General features: G+C 57.4%; 1 protein-coding gene across 1 annotated transcript in view; it reads left to right on the forward strand.

Annotated features, from left to right (window-relative positions):
- Positions 1-267: 267 nt before the first annotated feature.
- Positions 268-22,511, forward strand: part of KCNAB1 (potassium voltage-gated channel subfamily A regulatory beta subunit 1) — a 43,044-nt gene continuing 20,800 nt past the window's right edge. The window contains exons 1-2 of the mRNA XM_058031062.1: positions 268-553; positions 19,663-19,706. Of these exons, the coding sequence (XP_057887045.1) occupies positions 336-553; positions 19,663-19,706 (262 nt within the window). The 5' untranslated portion in view covers positions 268-335. The remainder of the gene's footprint in view (positions 554-19,662; positions 19,707-22,511) is intronic.

Below are 22,511 nucleotides of genomic sequence, written 5' to 3' on the forward strand. Positions count from 1 at the left end.
CTGCTCAGCACTCGGCGCTCGCAGGATGCCGGCGGTGGTTTAGGAGCGGCGGCCCGGAGCCCGCAGCGAGGCAGAGCGGCCGCGCAGCGATCGGCATGAGGGAGCGGCGCGCCGGGAGCCCCGAGTGCGTGGATGCTTCTGGCTGAGCGGCAGCGCCCGAGCCGCCCAGAGCGCGGAGCGAGCCCCGAGCCGCTCCGAGCCGCGAGTGCGTTCCGGGGCCGGCGGCAGCGGGGACACCCGGCGCGGAGCTCGGGGGGCGCCGCGCTTGCCGGGCAGCTGCAGCCCGCGGGGGGCCGGGGGTCCGCCCGCCACCCGGCCGGGGCGCCGCGGGCGCGATGCAAGTGTCCATCGCCTGCACGGACCACAACTTGAAGAGAAATGGTGAAGACAGGCTCATCAGCAAGCAGAACACCACGACCCCGAACGTAGTGAATGCAGCCCGGGCGAAATTCCGGACAGTGGCTATTATCGCTCGCAGTTTGGGGACATTTACCCCGCAGCACCACATTTCATTAAAAGAATCCACCGCAAAGCAAACGGGCATGAAATATAGGTATGGGCACGGTCTCGGTCTTTGTTCCCTTGCAGTGTGATAGCTCTTTACTTTGCCTGCCTGGATGCACCTGGTTTTGCAGAGGAGCTCTCTCCTCAGGTTATTAATAGATTTTTGAACTCGGGCGTAGCTGGGAAGCTTTGGGGTGTTTGTGTTTTTGCAGGCATATGCATTTGCGGTTTTGTACCCAAAACCCGCTTGCTCGGGGAGATCGTGTGCAACGCCGTGAATTTGTGACAGCGGTGCTAAGATGGTTCCTATTAAGTGTTCGGTGTAACTAATCCTGGTGCTAATGAGCAGGAGAATCAATTAGGCAGGCATGCCCGGGGCCGGGCACGGAAAGTTGCTTTGCGGGGCCGTGTGGAGCAGAGGCGTGTGCCGCGGGGATCAGCCCACCGCGGGGGCGGCTCACCGGCTTCTCACCTGGTGCACTCGGGCAAGATGAGATCAAAGCCCATTTTGGGCAAATGCAGAAAACCAAATCTCGGCCGTTCTCATGGAATGCCTCCTGCCTCTCACAGGTTTTTATTCCTCCTAGCCTAGGCAGCAAAAATGAGGAATGGCTGTGAGTTGGGCTATGAAGCGCAGAGTGTGGGCAGCTGATCAGCTCCTCTGCCCTGCCTTTGGCTGTGAGTGAGAAGGATTTGTGTGCCTTTGGGGCTGGCTTCTGCCCGTTCAGGGTGTCCCTTCCAGCCACCAGTGGGGGAACAAGGGGACAGCCTGGCATCTCTGCACCCCGAGCTGGAGCTGCTGCTGGGCAGGCGGCTGGCACAGGAGGGTCCATGGGCAGGCTGAGGGCGTGGGGCTGTGGGCAGCTTTATCCTGCTTGTCCCCAGCCCATGGGACACCGGCCAGGGCTCCGTGCCCCCAGCGCTGCCCACGGGAGCTGCGGGTGCAGTTTTGTGTCAGTGCTGCCTTTGGGGTCCTGGGACAGCTGCAAAGGCGCTCTGGGCTCAGCAGCCACTGCCGGCTCCTGGCGTGGTGCAGCCAGGGCAGGGGGATCCTGCGGCTCGGGAAATGCCAGTGCTGCAGGGCTTGGAACAGCGTGGATGGGGTGCTCAGATGTCATTTTCTGTGGGTTTTTTTGGAGGGTGGATCAATGACAAGGAGGCTTTGCCCAAGTGGAAGCCCGGCCTTTCCAGCTGCTGCTCCCTGTCCTTCAGCCATGACCAACTTCCAGCAGGGACGTGGCAGCACCCTCCTGCCCTGGCCTGGGCAGCAGAAATCCTCAGTGAGCCCGTGGCCAGGGCACAGCTGCTGGTTAATAAATGTTCCTGGATGGGGGGCTGGAGTGGCAGGGCAGGGACAGTGCACATCCAGGGGGATCCTGGCAGGGACAGTGCCCATGCAGGGGGATCCTGGCAGGGGCAGTGTGCAGGGGGATCCTGGCAGGGACAGTGCCCATGCAGGGGGATCTTGGCAGGGACTATGTGCAGGGGGATCCTGGCAGGGACAGTGCCCATGCAGGGGGATCCTGGCAGGAACAATGTCCATCCAGAGCAATCTTGGCAGGGGCAGTGTTCAGGGGGATCCTGGCACGGACAGTGCCCATCCAGAGCAATCTTGGCAGGGGCAGTGTTCAGGAGGATCCTGGCAGGGACAGTGCCCATCCAGGGGGATCCTGGCAGGGTCTGTGCACATCCAGGGGGATCCTGGCACGGACAGTGCCCATGCAGGAGGATCCTGGCAGGGACAGAGTTCAGGGGGATCCTGGCAGGGACAGTGCCCATGCAGGGGGATCCTGGCAGGGACAGTGCCCATCCAGAGCAATCTTGGCAGGGGCAGTGTTCAGGGGGATCCTGGCACGGACAGTGCCCATCCAGGGGGATCCTGGCAGGGACAGAGTTCAGGGGGATCCTGGCAGGGACAGTGTTCAGGGGGATCCTGGCATGGACAGTGCCCATCCAGAGCAATCTTGGCAGGGGCAGTGTTCAGGAGGATCCCAGCTCCCAGGCCATGGGGAGGGCAGTGCTTGGGGCATGGCAGAGGGCCTTGTCCAAAGACAGGATACACAAAATCAGTGTAACTTGTCCTTTAATCACCTTCCCAGTGGAGCCGAGCTCCTGTGACCCCTGACCCCTCCGGCAGCCCCATCCAAGCCATCATGCCTCAGTTTCCCCATCTGCGGGAGACGAGTCTGTGATGGTGTCCCTCAGAGACAGCACCTGCTCCCAAGCCACGCTCGCTGGCTGCAGGGACACTTTGTGCTAATTGCCAGCACTTATCTCCTGACTTCCCCCGGCTCCCAGCTCTCTCGCAGGGTACCAACACCCCGGAGAATCGCAGTTCCTTGCTCCTGCAGCCTCCGGAGTGGGGCCTTTGGGAACGCTTTCTGCCTTATTCCTGGATGAGGGTTGCGAGTGAGGGTGGCTTGTCCCACCGGAGTTCTCACAGCCCCGGCTCCGTCTGCCCCAGACCCGGCAGCTGCACCAGGAATAGCAGCTCGTTGGCGACAAGGCTGAGGTTTTATCTTTATGACTAATCTCTGTTTCTGCTCGCGAATCTCCGTGTGCAGAGCTGATTTCTCCCCAGCGCAGGGGAGTTTGGAGGAACGGCTGAGTAACCCTCGGGCTGAGCTGTGCCCTGCCAGTCTCGGTAACCTTTGGGTGGGGAGGTGCCGGTGGAGCCGGAATTCCGTGCTCACCTTGGGACCCGTTCCTCAGCCCGAGGGGAATTCAGAGCCAAAGGCTTTTCCCGGCGGCTGCAACGATAATGCTGCGAACTCCTCACCTCCCTCACATTTGGAAGCTGAAGTCCTTCCCAATTCATTTTCTGCCTGAATTATGTCCTTGATGCTGAGCTCTGCAGCGCGGGCTGCTCCAAAAGCCACCCCAGCCAGGCTGGCCCTCCATGGACGCTAAAAATACCGAGGGCCGCCCCCGGGCAGGGCTGCCCCGAGCCCCGCTCCGCTCCGGGATGCTCCAGGGCTGCCCCGAGCCCCGCTCCGCTCCGGGATGCTCCGGGCCCCGCCGCCTCCCCCGGTGCCAGCGCTCCCATTATGTAAAAGGGAGAGACAGCGCCTGTGACAGGGCTGGGGGCGGGAGAGGAGCCAGCTCGGGGGCTTTTCACCGAGTGACATGTTTCTGGCCCCGCTCCAGCTCGGGGAGCGAACTGGAATATGAAAGGCAAAAGTTTACGGGAATAAATGCGATCGTTCGCCGGGAAACAGCTGCAAGTACTCAGGTGGGCTCAGGTGCGTCCCGCGGCGCTCACCTGAGCACACCTGGGCTCTGCCTTGGCAAAACGAGCTTTGCGCTTGGCATCGTCCCCGGACAGGGGCTCCAGGCCATGGCCCCCGCTGTCCCCGCCGGGCACAGCCGCGCTGCCGCCCCCTGCGCCGGGAGAGCGGGCACGGGGCAATGGCAGTGTGCCGCACGCCGCTGGGAACAAAGGGTGAGCCTTTGCTCTGGGGCAGGGCAGGCAGCAGGGACGGCAGCCCGGCTCTGCCCTGCTTTGGGCCGGCCAGAGGGCACAGCCCCGCTCTCCTCTCTGCTAATTTGCCGTATCTTCCTTAAAATTCTTCTCAGCAAAATGGATCCGGCCCCGCTGCTGGTGCTGGGGGCTGTTTGAGACGTGGCGCTGCTACCGCAGGAACAACTTCTCAAAGTGAGACTGGCACCGGCCTGCCTGTTCTCAGACTTTAAATTACACCTCAGCGAGAAGTTCTTACAATGAGGCTGCGGATGCCTTGGCAGTTGGGTCTTTAAGGTCCCGTGCGGTCCAAACCACTCTAGAATCCCCAGATTCTTTGATACCACCAGTATCAATTGCAGCTGCAGCACTGCAAGCCTTGCCCAGAACACCCCATGTACCCAGGAGCCTGCTCCGTGCACAGGGTGTGCCCGGAGCTGGGATGTGATGGGATGTGCTGGGAGCTGGGCTGTGCTGAGATGTGATGGGATTTGGGATGTGCTGGGACTTGGGATGTGCACGGATCTGGGATGTGCTCGGAGCTGGGATGTGCTGGGAGCTGGGATGTGCTCGGAGCGGGGATGTGCCCCGAGCTGGGCTGTGCTGGGCTGTGCTGGGAGCTGGGATGTGCTGGGCTGTGCCCCGAGCTGGGATGTGCCCGGAGCTGGGATGTGCTGGGCTGTGCTGGGAGCTGGGATGTGCCCGGAGCGGGGATGTGCTGGGAGCTGGGCTGTGCTGGGAGCTGGGCTGTGCTGAGATGTGCTCGGAGCTGGGATGTGCTCGGAGCTGGGATGTGCTCGGAGCTGGGATGTGCCCGGAGCTGGGCTGTGCTGGGATGTGCCCGGAGCGGGGCTGTGCTGGAATGTGCTCGGAGCTGGGATGTGCTCGGAGCTGGGCTGTGCTGGGCTGTGCTGGGAGCTGGGCTGTGCTGAGATGTGCTGGGATGTGCTCGGATCTGGGATGTGCCGGGAGCTGTGATGTGCCGGGAGCTGTGATGTGCTGGGATGTGCTGGGAGCTGGGCTGTGCTGGGATGTGCTGGGAGCTGGGCTGTGCCGGGCCCCGGCGCTGCGGGGCCGGTCTGGGGCCGTCAGCAGTTCACAAATAACCCTTTTTGCCCAGCCCTGGCCGCGCATGGGCACGAGGGGCCCAATTTACGGAGCACAACTATCTATTTGTGCTCATCCATAATTGATGGAGGCAGCTTTGACCATTAACTGCGGCGCGAGCCTAAACAAAAAATTTTATCTGCAAAGGCGAAGTGGCGGCGTTCACATTCCGGGGAGAGGCCGGGCAGCATCCCCCGGGGTGAAACCCATCCTTCCCACCCAAGGGGTGAGAATCTCCCCTCATTGCAGAGGTGTTACTAACGTTTGTAAGATAAGAGCTGAGAAACAAGGGAATAAAGCAGAAGGGAGGGCAGAAAAGGGTTGTGTCCCTCCCCAGCGCTGTTCGCAAATCTGAGGGCAGCTGAGCGTGCGGGGACGGTGAAGGCGCAGGCAGGAATCTGCGGAACAAAAGCTGCTGACATTGGAATTACGTAAAGGTGATCTGGGCAGATAAACCTTGAGAAGTAAAGTTTGCTTTCTTCCTCGTCCCCTGGGGAAGAGGAGAGACTGAGAGAAGGTTTTGTGAAGGAATTGTTTTCTGTGAAGGGAGGGCCTCCCTGGCACAGGGGGCTGCCCCGGATCCCTGCAGTGCCCAAGGCCAGGCTGGGGCAGCCTGGGGCCGTGCAAGGTTGGGGTGGATGGCATCGGGAGGGCTTTGGAGTCCCTTCCAAAGCTGTGGTGATTCTGCGATTGCAGGCAACATCCCCGACCCTTCCTGGAGGGGTTCTGGCGCGGCTGCCGAGCGCTGGCACGGGCGGAGGGATGGCAGCTCGGGAGGAGCCCTGCGGAGCCCCGGGCGGGTCTGGGGGCGAGCAGCAGCGGCCTCCAGCGCTGTGAGCGCGCCCGGCTCTCCCGGGGCTGGAGCTGAAGGGCTTTTGTTAATTGTGAATTCCCGCTGTGCATCGCGGAGCGGTGGGGCTGGAGGGGACCTGCAGAGCACCCGGGGTGGGTGGGAGCCCACGGACCCAGAGCAGCCCAGATGGGCTGGGACACGCACGGGTCACCTTGGGCTGCGGAATTCCTTTGGGAATTCTGGCTAAGTCCTGTGCTCGCCAAGGGGTGTCAGTGGAAGCAGGTATTTCTTAGCAGTGTGTCTTCTTTTTTCCCTGCGTTTCATTTTCCGAGCATTAACCATAATAACTACCTCACATATTTAGGAAATTGTGGTTTATTTAAGTCTTGCTGCAATTACGAGCAGTTTTAAACTCTCGCATGCAAATGGCACAATTATTTTGGTATCGAGTTCCATATTGTTTCAGTACTCTCCGCATCAGGCTGACTTTTATGGCTCATCGTCTGATCTTCATTTTCCTGCTGCAAATTAAGATTAATCCAGTGAACAGAATGGATTTACGCTGAATTCACAATGCTTTTCCCCCCAGGACTGTAGCTCATAATGGCTACAAAGGAGGCAGGAATAACTCCGAGGGGAAGGAGAAGGAACCATTGAGTAAACAAAATCTGCTGATTTGTGCTGCTCTCACCTTCCCAGGGGCTCCCGGGAGTTTGCAGCTCCCAGATGAGGCTGGCTTTGGTGGGGAGTGGATTTCTCTGCTCTCCTCATACTGCAGGGTGAGGTTTGGACACGCATTTATCCAGCAGCTCCCCTCCAAACGCAGGGCAGTGCCCGGGGCTGGGCAGGGCCCCTCTGCCTGGCACTGCTGCCTTGGGGCTGGCACTGCCATCCCCCAGCTCTGCCCAACCTCAGCAATTCCACCGTCCCACGGCACACGGGGCCTTTGCAGGTGCCTGGGCCGGTGTGAGCGCTGCAGGTGGATCTCCTGTTCCAGGTGCCAGGTGAAGCAAAGCTGGCACTGCTGCCCGGCTGGCCCTGCCCTGCCCTGCGTGCGGGTGGCACTGGGGGCACCGTGCACCGCGGTGATCCCGAGGGGAGCTCAGGAGAGCAGGGCTGGGTTCCGGGGCACGGCTCCCACGGCTCGGCATTGGGAGGAAAACGATGGCATTGGAGGAAGGTTTTAAATAATGAGCTGGAGCTGCGGGGGCTGCGCCACGGAGCCGCCCACGGCACGGCAGGGACAAGGGCACGGCTGGGTGTCCCTGCCAGCCCTGGGTGTCCCTGCCACCCCTTGCCACCCGTGGGTGGGTGTCACTGTCACCCGTGGGTGTCACTGTCACCTGTAGGTGGGTGTCATTGTCGCCTGTGAGTGGGTGTCCCTGTCACTCATGAGTGGGTGTCGCTGTCACCCGTGGGCGGGTGTCACTGTCACACACGGCTGGATGTCCCTGTCACCCGTGGATGACTCTCCCTGTCCCCATCACCTGCAGCTCTCTGTCCCCGACCCCCCTGAGTGGTTGTCCCAGCAGTGCCACTCGTGTGTCCCCAGCCCCCTGTCCCCTCTCTGGGCAGTGGCAGTGGCAGTGGCAGTGGCAGTGGCAGTGGCAGTGGGTGGCTGTGCCACCCTCCAAAGCTGGTGCAGGTCCTGCCCCACGGCTGCTCCACCCTCCATCCCCGCAGCCTGGTATTTTCCACCTCAAGGCTGCCTGACAGCTTTAATCTGATGCTTAAATGGCTGGGAGAGGAGCCGTCGTGCAGGAAGGCTGTAATTTAATGACTTGGGAAGCGCGCAGTTTAAGACATTTCAAATGGATTATTTTAGCCTGGCTGCTTCGGCAAAATCCAATTGGAACTTTGAGCGTGCTTATTTTTATTTCAGACTAACGCTACAGAACGCCTCCTGTAGAATGTGTTTGTTAAGGAATTAATTGTCTTTGAGGAAAGGAAAATGCCCTGGGTGGGACTTGCTCCTCGAGGCATCCAAATGAGTTTGAATTGTTTCTCAAACTGCTTTTGTAGCACCGTAAACCCCTCGGGCAGGAGGGGAGCAGGGCCTGGTGTCTGATCCCTCTCTGGGCTGGCCCTGTGCTCCCTCCGGGCTCTGCAAACGAGTTTTGGGAGCTGTTTATTGGCAAAGCTCTGCCCAGAGCAGAAATAATCACTGGGACCTGGGGTCTGAGGAGCAGGAGAAGCAGGAGGCTTATGGAAAATAAGGTGCTGAACCTCCTGGGTGTCCCCATTGAAGTCCTGGTGCCCTGTCCCTGGCAGCTCCTCAGGAGGGAAGCTGGAGCAGGTTTATTCTTGGTTTTGGTTACAAAATTCAGGATTTTGGTCAGGGCCCACAGCAGCTGGGTGCAGCACGTGGAGCTGCAGTGGGGATGGTGTCTGGGCACACAGGGTGCAGGGCAGGAGGGCTGGGCTGGGCTCCTGCATCCCCCCTCAGAGCTCCTGAGCCACCAGGGAAACGTGCCCTCCATGTAAACAAGCTGCTCTGGAGGTATTTTTGAGGATGAAGTCATAAAAATTCTATGGCGTACCTATATTTTCCTTTTGGCATTGAATTCGCCATAAAAACTGACACAGAAAAACAGCTTCAGCTGTGCTGGCTGGAAAGTGCTGCAGCTGCTTCTCAGAGCCGTCAGAGCAGCCCACGGTGGGCTGGCTTGGAAGGGATGCCATGGCCAGGGACACCTCCCACCCTCCCAGCTTACTCCAAGCCCTGTCCAACGTGGTTATTTTTTCCCAATATTCCATCCATCCCTGCTCTCTGGCCTCGGGAAGCCATTCCCTCTTACCCTGTCCCTCTGGGCCCTTGTTCAGCAATTCTTCAAATCTTTCCAAAAATTTATTTTCTCTGTTAAAAAGCAAAAGTCCCGTGCAGCAGTTAAAGCATAAATTCCATTATGTTTCCCAGTGGTTCCCTTACCTCAGGCTGCTTGTTTTTATAACAACTCCCGCAAATCACCTTTACCCAAATATTGTTGCAAGGATAAATTGTCCCTCCGAAGGGGAGTGTCCCTTCCTGGGCCATCCCTGAAGGTGCTGCTGGGATGGAGCTGTGCTGGGAGCCCAGATCCCTTCCCAGCGCCAGGATTGTGTCAGAATGAGCCCCCAGTGCCTGTGGAGAAAGTTCCTGATTCTCATTTCCAGCTGATCACCCACTTCAGCTGGGTGACTGATGCTTCCCAAGGTGGGCCAGGGGATGGGGAAGGCAACCCCTGAGAGGCTTTTGCTGGTTTTGGTTTGCCTGTCTGGTGTGAGGTGGCACGGGCAGCAGGGCAGGTGGCATTTCTGTTCCAGCCCGGTGGGTTTGGTGGCTGTGAGCCCTGCACACAGGCATGGCTCAGACACTGATTCCAAAAATTGGGATGTGGTCAGTGGGCAGGGCAGGCAGGGCGTGTCCCAGGGCTCTGTGTCCATCCCCAGCAGGGCTGGGGACCCCAGGGGACAATGGGGACAGAGGGGACAGTGGGGACAGCGATCACCCCTCGCACAGATGGATGGGATGGGATGGCATGGCATGGCATGGCATGGCATGGCATGGCATGGCATGGAACTCTCCCTGCTCCCCTTATTTCTGGCTGTAACTTGATTCCATCAGGGGTTTTTGCACGGATCACGTAATCCCCTCAGCCATCTGAAATGCTGCACTTTAAAAGCCCCACTGCAGAATGACAAAGAGGGTTTCATTCCCTCGCAGCCGGGGTCGGGCGGTGATGAAGGTGATGAAACACGGCGGGGGCAGCGCTGTGGGCTGAGCTGGGATGGGCTGGGATGTGCTGGGATGGGCTGGGATGGGCTGGGATGGGCTGGGATGGGCTGGGATGGGCTGGGATGTGCTGGGATGTGCTGGGATGGGCTGGGATGTGCTGGGATGGGCTGGGATGTGCTGGGACGGGCTGGGATGGGCTGGGATGTGCTGGGACGGGCCCTGGGCAGGAGCTGTTCCCATGAGACCCCCAGCCCGGCACCCCTCAGTGACCCCACAGCTCTGGGGATCCCTGGGCAGCTGTGCACAGCCTCGGGTGGGCTCGGGGCCATCTCCTCTGCCTTATCTACATTCAATGCGTCATCTGCGAGCACCGAGCCCAGAGAGCGCTGGGGAATCGCAGCTGAGGCGCCCACCCACACAGCCCCTGGCCCTGCGAGCGTGGAGGGGAGCTGGGAGTGGGGAGGGACCAGGGAACGGGGGCTGGATGCCCTTCAGGCACCGCTCATCCCCCGTGCCATCCTCGCCCGGGCTGGGTGCCCAGCTGGGTGCCCGCTGCCCAGGAGCCTCCTCCTGCCGCCCCCAGCGCCTTCCCAGCCCACCAGCACGGCCCTGCAGTTACTGCACGAGGAGCATTTCCCTGGTTTGTAGCACTGAGCCAGCCCTGAGCATCCCTGTCCTGCCCACAGCGGGGCCTGCGTGCTGAGGAGGATGCACAGAGGGACGCCTGGCACTGGGAACAGGCTGGCAGTGCCCAGGCCAGGCTGGACAGGGCTGGGAGCAGCCTGGCACAGTGAAGGGGTCCCTGCCATGGCAGGGGTGGTGTGGGGTAATCCTTAGGGTCCCTCCTGACCCAGACCGTTGTGGGTTGTGTGTGATGCTGCCCTGCCAGCAGGAAGGCAGCGCTGCTCCGGGAGCTCCCTCGCTGCACTGCACTGCACCCCTGCACGTGACCCACACCCAGCTCCTTTCATTCCTGGAACAGGTGGGAGATCACACAGCAGCGTGCAGAGCGGCAAACACGCGCAGTCACACGGTGCAGGTGTCAGATTGAATGCCAGAGCAAAGTGAAGGATGCACGTGCTCAGGCAAGAGCAGAAATCCAGAAATCTGTGCTTTCAGCTCGCACAACCTGGGCCACCTACGCCGGTCCAGCTGCTGCAGCTTTGTGTGTTTATCTGTGCTGCTCATCAGTTGGGAACAGAGGTAAAAAATCCCTGAGATCTGATGTTTTGCATAAATACCCAAAGTTCATCGAGCCAGGGCAATGCTCCCAGGGATGCGCAGGTGGGATTGCTGGGGTGGCTGGGCAGGGCAGGACTGGGTGATCCCTGTGGGTCCCTTCCAGCTCAATCACATTCTGTGATTCTGATTCTCTGTCTGTGCTGCAGCTCTGTGGCCTGGAGCTCTCCTGACCTCTGTCCACACAGGGAACTTGGGCTGGGATGTGGTGCCTTGGTCTGGGCACACAAAGGTGCCAGGGCTGCAGGCTGCTGTGGGGATCAAGGTGGCACTGTGGGGATGAGGTGGCACTGTGGGCACAGGTGGCACTGTAGGGATGAGGTGATGCTGTGGATACAGATGGCACTGTGGGGACAGGTGGCACTGTGGGCACAGGAGGGCCTCTCTCAGCTGGGCTGTCTCCTGTGGATGGGACGGAGCGGTTTGGGTTGTATTGGGGTGAAGCAGGTTCTGTTTAGAGCAGGGAGTATTTCCGAGGCCCAAGCAGGCGGGTGGGCTGTGCCAGAGCAAGGGAAGCTGCCCAGCAGGGTTTGCTGCACCCCGCCCTTTTTATTGTGCATTATCGATGGCTTTAACCCCATCCTCGCCGAGCCGTTTCTCCCCAGCACGGAGCACTTTCTGCAGCACCCCAGAGCAGCGGCGACGCTGTGCTCTGTCCCGGGGGCACGGGCGGCGGTGCAGGCGAGCTGCTGTGAGCCTTGGGAAGTGTTTTATTCCCGGCGTGACACAGAGAGCTCTGTTTACCTCTCCTGCCACCCACGGCATGCGGAGACAAGCTCCTGCCCGGAGCCTGGCCCGGGGACAGCTGCTGGTGCCCGAGAGCCGCAGGGCGTTGGGAGCCGAGGGAGCGGAGGAACGCGGTGCTGAGAGCAGGAAAGCACCCAGGTTAATTAACGGCGACAATTAGCACCTCCGTGGGGTCCAGCCTCGGCTCCCTGCGAGCCTGAGCCCCGTGGATGGTGACAAATGGATGTACCCGAGGTGTCAGCACCTGCTGAGCATCTTCCAGGACGTGCCGGGTAAAACAGTGAGAGCGATTTTAGACACGGGCAGTGATGGGACATGGGGAACAGTTGAACGAAAAGAGGAGAGATTGGAATTAGATGTTGGGGAGAAATTCTTTGCTCAGAGGGAGGGGAAGCTCTGGCACAGGCTGCCCAGAGAAACTGGCAGTGCCCCAGGCCAGGCTGGATGGGGCTGGAGCACCTGGGACAGTGGCAGGTGTCCCTGCATGGCAGGGGTGGCACTGGGGGGGATTTAATGTCCCTCCAACCCAAACCATCCTGGGATTCTGGGCTTCTGTTATTTTCTGTTATTTTCCCCTGCAGGAGGCAGGGATGGAGCTGGGGTCATGCCAAGCCATGTGTCACTGTCCCCACTCCACAGGTGACAGGTGAGGGACATCAGAGGAGCTGCAGCAGGAGAGGGAGTGGGGAGGGTCCCCGCTTTCATCAGGATTTGGTGTCTCTTGAAACAGTCTCTTTTTTCAGGGAATAAATTACATATTTTATTCATTTTCTGCACAGAAAGGAGCGGTTCTGGAGCCCTGATGGGGATGTTTCTAAGCAACGTTGTTTTCCCACCACCAGCGTCAGGAGCAGTGACTTTTTTACTTCTTTTTTTTTTCCCATATTTTTGTAGCAATAAGACAAACTCTGTGCAGTTTATATCAGGAAAGCTGTGCCATGATTTCCCCAGTTTGGCTGTATCCCCCACCTGCGAGGGGGCGTGCGAGGGGTCCCCTGGGGTCACCTGCCCCCGGGTTCCTGCGCTGGGACCATCAAACCCCTCAGGTTTTATTTTGGTAGAGTTTGGCTGCTGTGGGCACAAGCACAGACACAGGGCAGTGAAACCAGCCTTGGAAGGAGCCAAAAGCAGCTTTATCTGAATTCTGTGGAGCTCTCCCAAGCCTGGAGGTTCTTCTGTGGGTGTGGACTCAGAAATGTTTTAGTCATTGTATGTGTTATTGCAGAGATTTTATTTAAAACTTCTGGTTTTGCACTGGGGGAAAAACCTCTCCTTTTCTGTCTCATTTCTGGTAGATGGATGGATGGGTGAATAAATGGAAGATGGGAGATGGATGGATGGATGGATGGATGGATGGATGGATGGATGGATGGATGGATGGATGGATGGATGGATGGATGGATGGATGGATGGATGGATGGATGGCTGGATGGATGATGGATGATGGATGATGGATGGATGGATGGATGGATGGATGGATGGATGGATGATGGATGGATGGATACATACATACACAGATAAACAAGCAGATAGGACGGTTATCCTGATCCCTTCCAGCTGGGAATGCTGCAGGGCAAGGGAAGGTTTGGGCTGATTTGGGGGGTGTTAATTAACTCAAACTCCAAACAGTGAAGGGAAGCAAATCCCCACCTGGGAATGCGCTGTGCTGTAATTGCTCTGTCCCTGAAGGACACAGGAGTGTTGTAGGTTAACGAGGTAATTAAGCAGCACAAGTGTCTCAGGCCATAAATCTCTGCCAGGGAAGGGGGTGTGTGTTGGTTTTGTGCCTGTGTGGGGTTTGTGCTGCTCCTCCAGCTCCGTGTGCCCTGCAGGATCTGGGCTGGTGCACGGTGGGTGTGGGACATGGATGGGGAGGATTTCCTGAGGAGGGAAATTGGAGATGGATGGTGAGGGTTTTCCAAGGAGGGGAAATGGGATATGGGTGGTGAGGGTTCCCCAAGGAGGAGAATTGGAGATGGATGGTGAAGGTTTCCTGAGGAGGGGAATTGGAGATGGATGGTGAAGGTTTTCCAAGGAGGGGAAATGGGATATGGGTGGTGAGGGTTCCCCAAGGAGGGAAATTGGAGATAGATGGTGAAGGTTTCCTGAAGAGGGGAACTGGGACATGGATGGTGAGGGTTTCCCAAGGAGGGAAATTGCAGATGGATGGTGAAGGTTTCCTGAGGAGGGGAAATGGGATATGGGTGGTGAAGGTTTTCCAAGGAGGGGAATTGGGACATGGATGGTGAGGGTTTCCCAAGGAGGGGAATTGGACATGGATGGTGAAGGTTTTACAAGGAGGGGAAATGGGATATGGGTGGTGAGGGTTCCCCAAGGAGGGGAATTGGAGATGGGTGGTGAAGGTTTCCTGAGGAGGGGAATTGGAGATGGATGGTGAAGGTTTTCCAAGGAGGGGAAATGGGATTTGGGTGGTGAGGGTTCCCCAAGGAGGGGAATTGCCCTTCCCCGCTGCTGGCTGAGGGGTTTGCCTGGGGCTGGGCTGTGTTTGGGAGGATGGAGGTGGCCCTGCAGGGACAGGGACAGCCCCTGGGGCTGCTCCTGGGTCCCTCAGCCATTGCAGAGCACTCGGTGCCACTGCTGGGCTCTCACCATTCCCCTGCCCCAGCGTTAATTACGGCCCCACAATTACAGTTGTTTTCTGTGGCACGGGGTGCTTTGCAGGGATGTTCCACCCCTGCACTTTCTCTTTCCTTTGGCTGAAGAGCCTCTTGGCTGTGTCCCCTCTGGCAGTGCCCGTGTCCCCTGCAGGGCTTTGCTGTCCCTGTGGCCTGAGCAGTGGCTGGTCACACAGATGTCACCACGCTGGGCTTTTCTCCTAAAAGCCCAATTTGTCAGCCAGAGCTGAGCCTCGTCCCCCCCAGCCCTGCTCTGCAGTTCTCCTGGCTCCCCAGGATGCTGTGCCTGCTCCCCTGGGAGCTCCCTGCTCCGGGCTCATCCCACATCTCTATGTACATTTATAAATTACAATTCCTTTCCTTCTCCTTCAGCTCTGCCTGCACGCTCAGCACTTGCCCTTCCCAGGGAATAATTCAACTCCAAACTCCCATGAAAAGCATGAGGGAGGCATGGGGTGAGGGAAAGGCACAAGGAGGGCTGGGGATTTTCCATGTCATGCTGCCCTGTGCTGGTGGAGGTTTGGGCTGGGCACTGCTGGTTTAAGGCAGGGTTCTGTGCAGCATCCACTCCCCAGGAGCAAGGGAAGGTGAAACCAAATCCCAGGGGATTTTTCCTTGTAATGTGGCCCTGGTTGAAGACTGGATTATGTGTGTAACGTTGACTTTAGTTAACAGACTCTTGGAAACCTGTGATATTTCCCCCTGTCCTTTTGCTGTCAGGTTTTATCCCAGATACCTCTGTGCTGCTGCAGGATGTGTTAGTCCTCCCTTTCCCTTTGTGCCACTTTTGACTTTCTGATGTTGAACCACAGGGCTCCTGAAGCCAAAATGGTCCCCTTGCCCTTTGGTGTGCACGTTGGACCCTGGTGCTTTCTCTGGCCACAGAATGAGCCCTCCTCACCCAGCACTCCCAACTGGGTGCATCTCTGGAGGATTCTCCCTGGTTTTACCCATCTCCTCACAGTTAGGTGGCTCACAAGCAAAATGATGGGTTTTCCCTGAGATTTGAGGAGCTGGAGGATTTTGCAGCTCAGGGCTGGATCTGGTGCCTCTGTGTCCTGCACAGGCTGGTGCCAGCCCCTGAGCCCCCTACATTTTACAAAACAATTAACTCAGGCTTATTAATCTCTGCAGCAGAGCCAAAGTGTCTGTTCTGAGCAGCATTTCTGCCCTGTGTGAAGGGCTTGGGGTGGGTTTGGGCTGTGGTGTTTCTGTGGGAGCCAGGTGTGACGGTGCTCACAGGGGTCTGAGGATGAGGGAAGAGACGAGGATCTGCCTCCATGTTTCAGAAGGCTGATTTATTATTTTATGATATATATTATATTAAAACTATACTAAAAGAACAGAAGAAAGGATTTCATCAGAAGGCTGGCTAAGAATAGAAAGAAAAGAATGATAACAAAGGTTTGTGGCTCAGACAGAGTCCAAGCCAGCTGTCTGTGATTGGCCATTAATTAGAAACAACCACATGAGACCAATCCCAGATGCACCTGTTGCATTCCACAACAGCAGATAACCATTGTTTGCATTTTGTTCCTGAGGCCTCTGAGCTTCTCAGGAGGAAAAACCCTAAGGAAAGGATTTTTCATAAAGTATCATGGCTACACACCTTGGGCAAACCCTGAGCTCATCCTGGGGAAAACAAACCCCAGCAGGCAGTGGGCATGGAGGGCCTGGTGTGGGTGAGGATGAGGAAGGAGCAGCAGGGCTGGCATTGTCACCCTGTGGCTGTGCCATGCTGGGGATCCTGTCAGCAGGGAGGTGCCACCCTGGGCTGGCTCACAGCTCCTCGCCAGCCTTTTCCCTGCCTGGCACCTGCCTCTGCTGGGCTTGGCACAGCTCCCTGTGGGGATGCTGCCCCAGCTCCCTGCAGGGCTCCTGCCCAGGCTGCTGGGATCCCTCAGGGTGAGGAAAAGCCTAATGCAGGGAGATGCCAGCCCTGCTGGGTGCCCCGGGGCGTTTTCAGCGTGTGCCAGGCTGCAGGCTGTGTTTGCTGTGACTCAGAGCTGGCTCTGCTCGCCAGGCTGTGCTGTGGGGACCCGCTGCCAGCCCGGGCTGCTGCTGGGCAGGGAAATGGCACCCTGGGGTGCGGCTGGGCAGGGAAATGGCACCCTGGGGTGCTGCCAGCACAGCGAGGCGCGGCTAGACCCGGCCTGCAGAGCGAGGGGCTCGGTTAAACCTGGCCTGTGGAATGGGGCTCGGTTAGACCCGGCTTGCAGAGCAGGGCTCTTGGCTGGCTGAGGTCCCCTCGTCCTTGGCTGCCCCTGGTCAGTGCCAGGCACCAGCACAGCACAGACACTGCGCTCACCTGTCCCAAGGCTTCTCCCTGCAGAAGGAGGCTGGAATGGTTTGATGTGAAGCTAAAATGCATCACAGAGATACAAACAGCAGAAGGACATGGGTGTCCCTTCTCTGCCCAGACTAAACCAGTGCCCGTGGCTCTGTGGGCTGAGGTGGCTGCAGCTGTCCTGCCCTGGAGGTTTTGGTGGCCCCAGGAGCTTTGTACAGCTGTGGGCACGGAGAGGGGCTGTGCCATGCTCTGCCCCACACCCTCTCCTTGCTGCCCTTTCCCTGCCCCATCGTGCTGTGAGGCCCCTGCAGGGCCAGGCCTGGCTCAGCTGCAGCCCAGCTTTGGGCACACAGCAGTGGGATGCTGCTTGGCTTTGGGCTCTGGCTTTAAAAGAGCTCCAAGCTGAGGGGCTGAGCACCTCCAGGCCTGGCTGGTGGTGCAGGTTTGGGGTTCAGGCAAGGAAAAGGAGGCAGTTCCAGCCTGGGAGGTGGGAGCTGTGTGCAGGGAACCAGGGTGGCTGCAGATAAACCCCATTGTGCTCTCTGTGTGCTGGGCAGTGATGTGTGGCAGCAGAGCCATCACAAAGCACAGGGGGCTCTCGGCAGCAGCAGCAGCACGATGGTTGTGCTAATGGAAAGCAGGAGAGGATGGATCAGAGCTGACTTTCAATCAGCTGCTTTGGCCAGGCAAGCTGATCCCCAGAGAGCAGAGGCTCCTGCTTTGTCCCCTCTAATAGCTGCTCTCTCACAGAGAGGAATTCCTCCCCAATATCCCACTGACCCCCTGGCAGTGGAAGCCATTCCCCTTCTCCAGCTCTCCTGGAGCCCCTGTAGCCCCGCAGCTGCAGGTGAGCACCCTGAGCTGGCTGGCACAGCACCCAGAGTTTCCCAGGAGGATGCTCAGCTGTGCACAGCCACAGCAGATGCCCCTGATGGGCTGGGATTTGTTCCCATCCCCATTCCCAACCCTGCTCCCAGCGCAGCACCCTCGGGGAGCTGTGGGGCTGCTGCCAGTTCAGCTGCAGGCACGGAGCTGCCTCATTGTCCCCGAGCCCAGCATTAGTGCAAGGCAAGCACAAAGAGCTTTTACTGCCCTGTTACTTGGAGACAGCCCATCGATTGCACTTGGCAACTGTGCAGCTTCAGGCACGTGTCTGTCTGTCTGTGTGTCTGTCTGTCTGCTCCATCTCCATCTGCACCCTCCTGGCTGCTGCAGAACGGGTGTAAATGGAGATATATGTGAGTGTTTGCTTGGTGGGTTTGTGTGGTTTGGGAGGCAGAGGAGAAGCGGGGCTTGAATGACAGATTCCTGCCCTGCAGGAGGAAGCAGGGCTGGGCTCAGTGAGCTCTAACACAGCCCCAGGGCTGTGCTGGGGCCAGTTCCCCCCAGTGTGACCAGTTCCCACCAGTGGGGCCTCTCTGCACACCTGGGGCTGTCTCCAGGCTGCCCCGTGGGCTCAGCAATCCCCCTGCCCAGCGCCTCCCACTCCCTTTGCAGAGCGATCAGGCCCTGCAGGGATTTGGCATTTCCAGCATCAATTTCCCAAATATCCGGGTCAGGTGTGTGCTGAGCAAATGGCAGCACTCTGGAAATCCAAACACAGCATTTCTGCCTGGATTTGTTGGCTGGGCAGGCTCCTCGCAGAGCTGGGTGTTGCTCCCTGGAGCAAACCTGGTGTGTTTTACCCCAAAAGCTGCCTGGAGTGGGGAGGGAGCAGCCCTGCAGTGGTGGCACAGGGAGCTGTGGGGAAGGACAGGCCATCACTGGGGTCTGGGCTGAGATCCCACTGCTGGGGTGGTGAATCCTATAAATGCAGGAAACACCCCAGAGATGCACTCACACTGTGTGTCCATCCAAATACACATATAATATAGGGATGTATAAAAGGATGTATGGAGAGGATCTATATTTGCACATAGATACTGAGAATATCTCTCTGTGTAGACATAAAAGGGTTGTGTATAAAGGGTGTGCCCATGGATACATAGATTTAAAGGGTATTTGTGGGCATTTCCATAAAAGGTTTCCCATAAAGGATATGTATGTGCATAGAGATAAAGGCCATATGTGCAAAGGGGGTAATAAAATATATATATATGTGCAAATATATATAAAGGGTGCATGTGTAGATGTGTATTTATATTTATGTGGAGCGAGGAGCTCATGGCTGAGCTGTGCCCACAGACTTTGAACAGCAAATATCAGGTTGGTGAGAAATAGGATTAAAAAGCTATAAAACCTGCAAAATAATTGGAAGCTGTGAGGGAATGAACAGCAGCACTTGGCTCCAAAGGGTGTTTTGGGGTGGGTAGGCTGTGTCACAAGGAATGCAGAAATCCCCATCCCATGGGTGTGGGAGTCTGGGATTCCTGCCCTCAGTGCAGCTCTGGGGCTTTGCCTTTGAACCTCCCAAGGGTTCCAGTCAGGATGGGGAGGATTTGTGCTGCTGCTGGGCAGGCTCCAGCTGTGTTTGCACTCAAAAGATGGGAAAAAAAAAAAAAAAAAGAAAAAGGGGAAAAAAGGAAGGAAAACTAGAAAAGGAATAAAGAAGAAAAAATAGAACACACAGACAAAAAAAGAGGTCAGTGCCTGCCCTAACTGTGCTGTGAGCCTGGGGGCTCGTGGGGCTGGAGATGCAGCTGCAGCTTTGCGAACAGACCTGCAGGTCAGGTTCCTGTGTCTCCCAGCAGCCGAAATGCCCATTAGCAGCACTCAGTTTTGGGTGCAGCAGTGCATTAAGGGGTCCTGGGGGCTGGGAGGGTGGGCAGTCCTGGCCCAGGGTCTGGCATCCTGTCCCCCCGGGATGCCCTTCAGGGAAATAGTGCTGTAGGAGTGACAACCTGAAACAGCCAGGAAATCCAGTGTGGAAAATGGGATGGGCTGGGAGCGCAGGTCAGGCACACCAGCCTGGGTGTGCTGTCCAAGGGCTGGAGGTGTTTGGGTTTATTGCCAGCCCTGAGCACTCAGGGAGGAGGAGGAGGAGGATGGCAGCACATCCACCCCTCCCCAGCTGGGTGCCCACCGTGGGAGCTCTGCCCCTTTTGGATGAAAACCCAGCATTTGGGCAGAAGCTGTGGCTGGTTCCCTCCAGCTGCTGCCTCCCCCTGGGGTGATGCTGTGTGTCCCTCAAGGGCTGAACTGCAGTCTCTAATTATTTTCTTTTCCTTCCAGAAACCTCGGCAAGTCCGGGCTGAGAGTGTCGTGCCTGGGGCTGGGTGAGTACCTCTGGCCTCTGTGCCCAGCCCTCTGGGGCAGCTGTGGGAGGGTGTGTGCTGGAAAACCCTCTGGTGTGCCCAGTCCTGGGGAGGAGCAGCCTGCAGGGAGCCCAGGGAGTGTCCCAGGAGCCCCCAGGGCCAGCCTGGGCTGGGGCAGAGCTGGACCCCATCCCATGGACCCCATCCTATGCCATGGATGCCATCCCATCCCCTGTGTGCCCAGTTTTCCCCTGGCTCCAAAGCCCCCAGTTCCACACCAAGGCTTTACCTTTGTGTGCTGTTTCCTGGGGAAGGGCTCTGCTCAGCTCCTGCTGCCTTTACTCAGAGCAATGCTCTGAAGGGCAGCCCCTGGACACAGACTGAGCTGTGGGATGGGCACCCAGCCCTGCAGGGAGCAGGAGGAGGAGGGTGAGCTGTGCTGTGAGCTCCTGCCGCAGTGCCGGCGGCTGAGTGTGAATTTATCAAATTGTGGAGTTGGATGGCACACTTTGGTGTGTTGCTCTGTAGACAGAGCAGGTGGCAGAAAATCAGGTTAAAATCAGTGTGCAGTGGTTGGGGTGGGTGCAGAGCAGGAGGAGACCCTGCCCTGAGCCCTGGGGTTGAGAGCAGCCCCAGGGCCAGGCTCAGCCTCAGACTGAGCAGTGCCTCAGGTCTGGGGGGTGTAGCAATGCTCCATCAGCACCACAATAGCAGGGCTTAATCAGTTGACTAATTTAACATTTATAAAGTGACTCAATAGGATTTGCTATAAGCACAACAGGCGCTTAATTATGAATCTAAGCTAATTACGAATCTAAGATGGCAAGGTTCATTCTACACTTACTCAGAGTATTTAAATCAATTGATGTACCCACAGATCCAAGGAGTCTGCAGCAGGCTTTAAACCTGTGAAACACTTCAGGGAAACACTGCTGTCTGTAGACTCACAACCTATGGCATGCTTGTCTTTAGTCATCAGGAAATTTCCATCCTGGGTGCAATTTGGCTTGCTACTTACTGGAGTTTTCTTTGAGGAGTCCAGTTATAATAACAATATTATTATTTAACAATTGTGTTGTTGTTATTATTACTCGGTCAGAGCAACCTGGTCTACTGGGCAGTGTCCATGCCCAGCGGAGGGGTGGAATGGATGAGCTTTAAGGTTCTTAAAACCTTAAAAAAAACCCCATTCCATGATTCTGAGATTATTCTGCTCGGGCTGTTCAGACAGAAAAGCAAGGCTTTGGGGCTGTTTGTTGGAAACCAGGAGCTTGGTGAGCACAAGCTGTGAGAGCAGAGGGCGTTTGGGATAAATTCCGGGGGTCACCTGCCTGGGTGAGCATTGCCAGGGTGAGGGGTGCTGCTGTCCTGGGGGCTCTGCCTGATCATCCCTGCCAGGGACCCTCCCAGGGCAGCTCTCAGCCCTTTGGCATCTGGGTTCAAACTGTCAAAGTCACCCCGTAGCACAAGTGGGAGAAGCAGGGCCTGTTCTGCCAAGAGCTCTTCTGGTTAAAATAGCCCCAGCCTTGGGAAGGACTCGTCTGCTCTGTGCAGAGGCTTTATTTATCAGTTTCATTTATCAGCCTCACAGCTTCCCCAAGTGCTGCTGCTGTGGTGGAGGAGAAAGCCACGGGAAGGAAGTAGCAGCAGGAAAAGAAAAAAAAAAAAGAAAAAAACAATTTTGCAGAGCTTTTCTTTGATTTCAAGTGGAACTGCAGCAGCATCTAAATATACTGAGCCTTTGTGAGTGCAGCTGTGCAGGGGCTGGGGGGGCTGCTGGGCCCTCCTCCTGCTGCAGCACAGGGAGCCCTGAGCCCTGTGTGCAGGGAGAGAAGGGAGCTGGAGCCTGCACCCCAGAATGCAGAAATGCACATTCCCTGGGGCGGGCAGGTGTTCCTCCTGCTGCACAGCACCTTTTCTTTTGGGTGCTTGGCTTGGGTTGGAGGGACCTCAAAGCTCATCCTGGTCTCTCCCTGCCACGGCAGGGACACCTCCCACTGCCCCAGGGGCTCCAGCCCCAGTGTCCAGCCTGGCCCTGGGCACTGCCAGGGATCCAGGGGCAGCCACAGCTGTGCCAGGGCCTTCCCACCCTCCCAGGGAAGCATTTCACCCCAATATCCCATCCAAATCCCTCTTTCAGTTTAAAACCCTCCCACTCGTCCCTCTGCACATCCTCCAGGTGTCTGCTCCCAGCTCTGCTTTATCTGACTTTCCTAAATGCCTCCTCTCTTGCAGCTCCCCAAAAGATAAATGTGTTTCCCTGTGTTCTCTGCAGCATGAAAATCTAATTTAGGGCTCACTGAAGTTTCTGAAGGCTCAGCAGTCTTCCTCAAAAGCCTTGCAAAATCTCAGCGAGGTGGGAGAGTGCTTCATCCTGCGGGAGGAGAAGGGGAAGGGGGGCAGAGATGCGAGGTGGGCAGGGCTGGGAGCAGGGACCCTTTGGTGGCACCCTGCTCCTCCTGCCTCGGGGGAACGAGCTCCTCTGCTGGCAGGGCTGTGTTCTCAGGGGGCTGAGGGTGAGGGGAGAGACGAGGATCTGACCCCATGCTTCACAAGGCTGATTTATTATTTTATGATATATATTGTATTGAAACTACACTAAAAGAATAGAAGAAAGGACTTCATCAGAAGGCTGGCTAAGAATAGAAAAAAAAGAATGATAACAAAAGCTCGTGGCTCAGACAGAGAGTCCAAGCCAGCTGTGATTGGCCATTAATTAGAAACAACCACATGAGACCAATCCCAGATGCACCTGTTGCACTCCACAGCAGCAGATAACCATTGTTTGCATTCTGTTCCTGAGGCCCCTGAGCTTCTCAGGAGGAA

The sequence above is a fragment of the Melospiza georgiana genome, chromosome 10 (assembly GCF_028018845.1).
Source record: "Melospiza georgiana isolate bMelGeo1 chromosome 10, bMelGeo1.pri, whole genome shotgun sequence".
Taxonomy (NCBI): domain Eukaryota; kingdom Metazoa; phylum Chordata; class Aves; order Passeriformes; family Passerellidae; genus Melospiza; species Melospiza georgiana.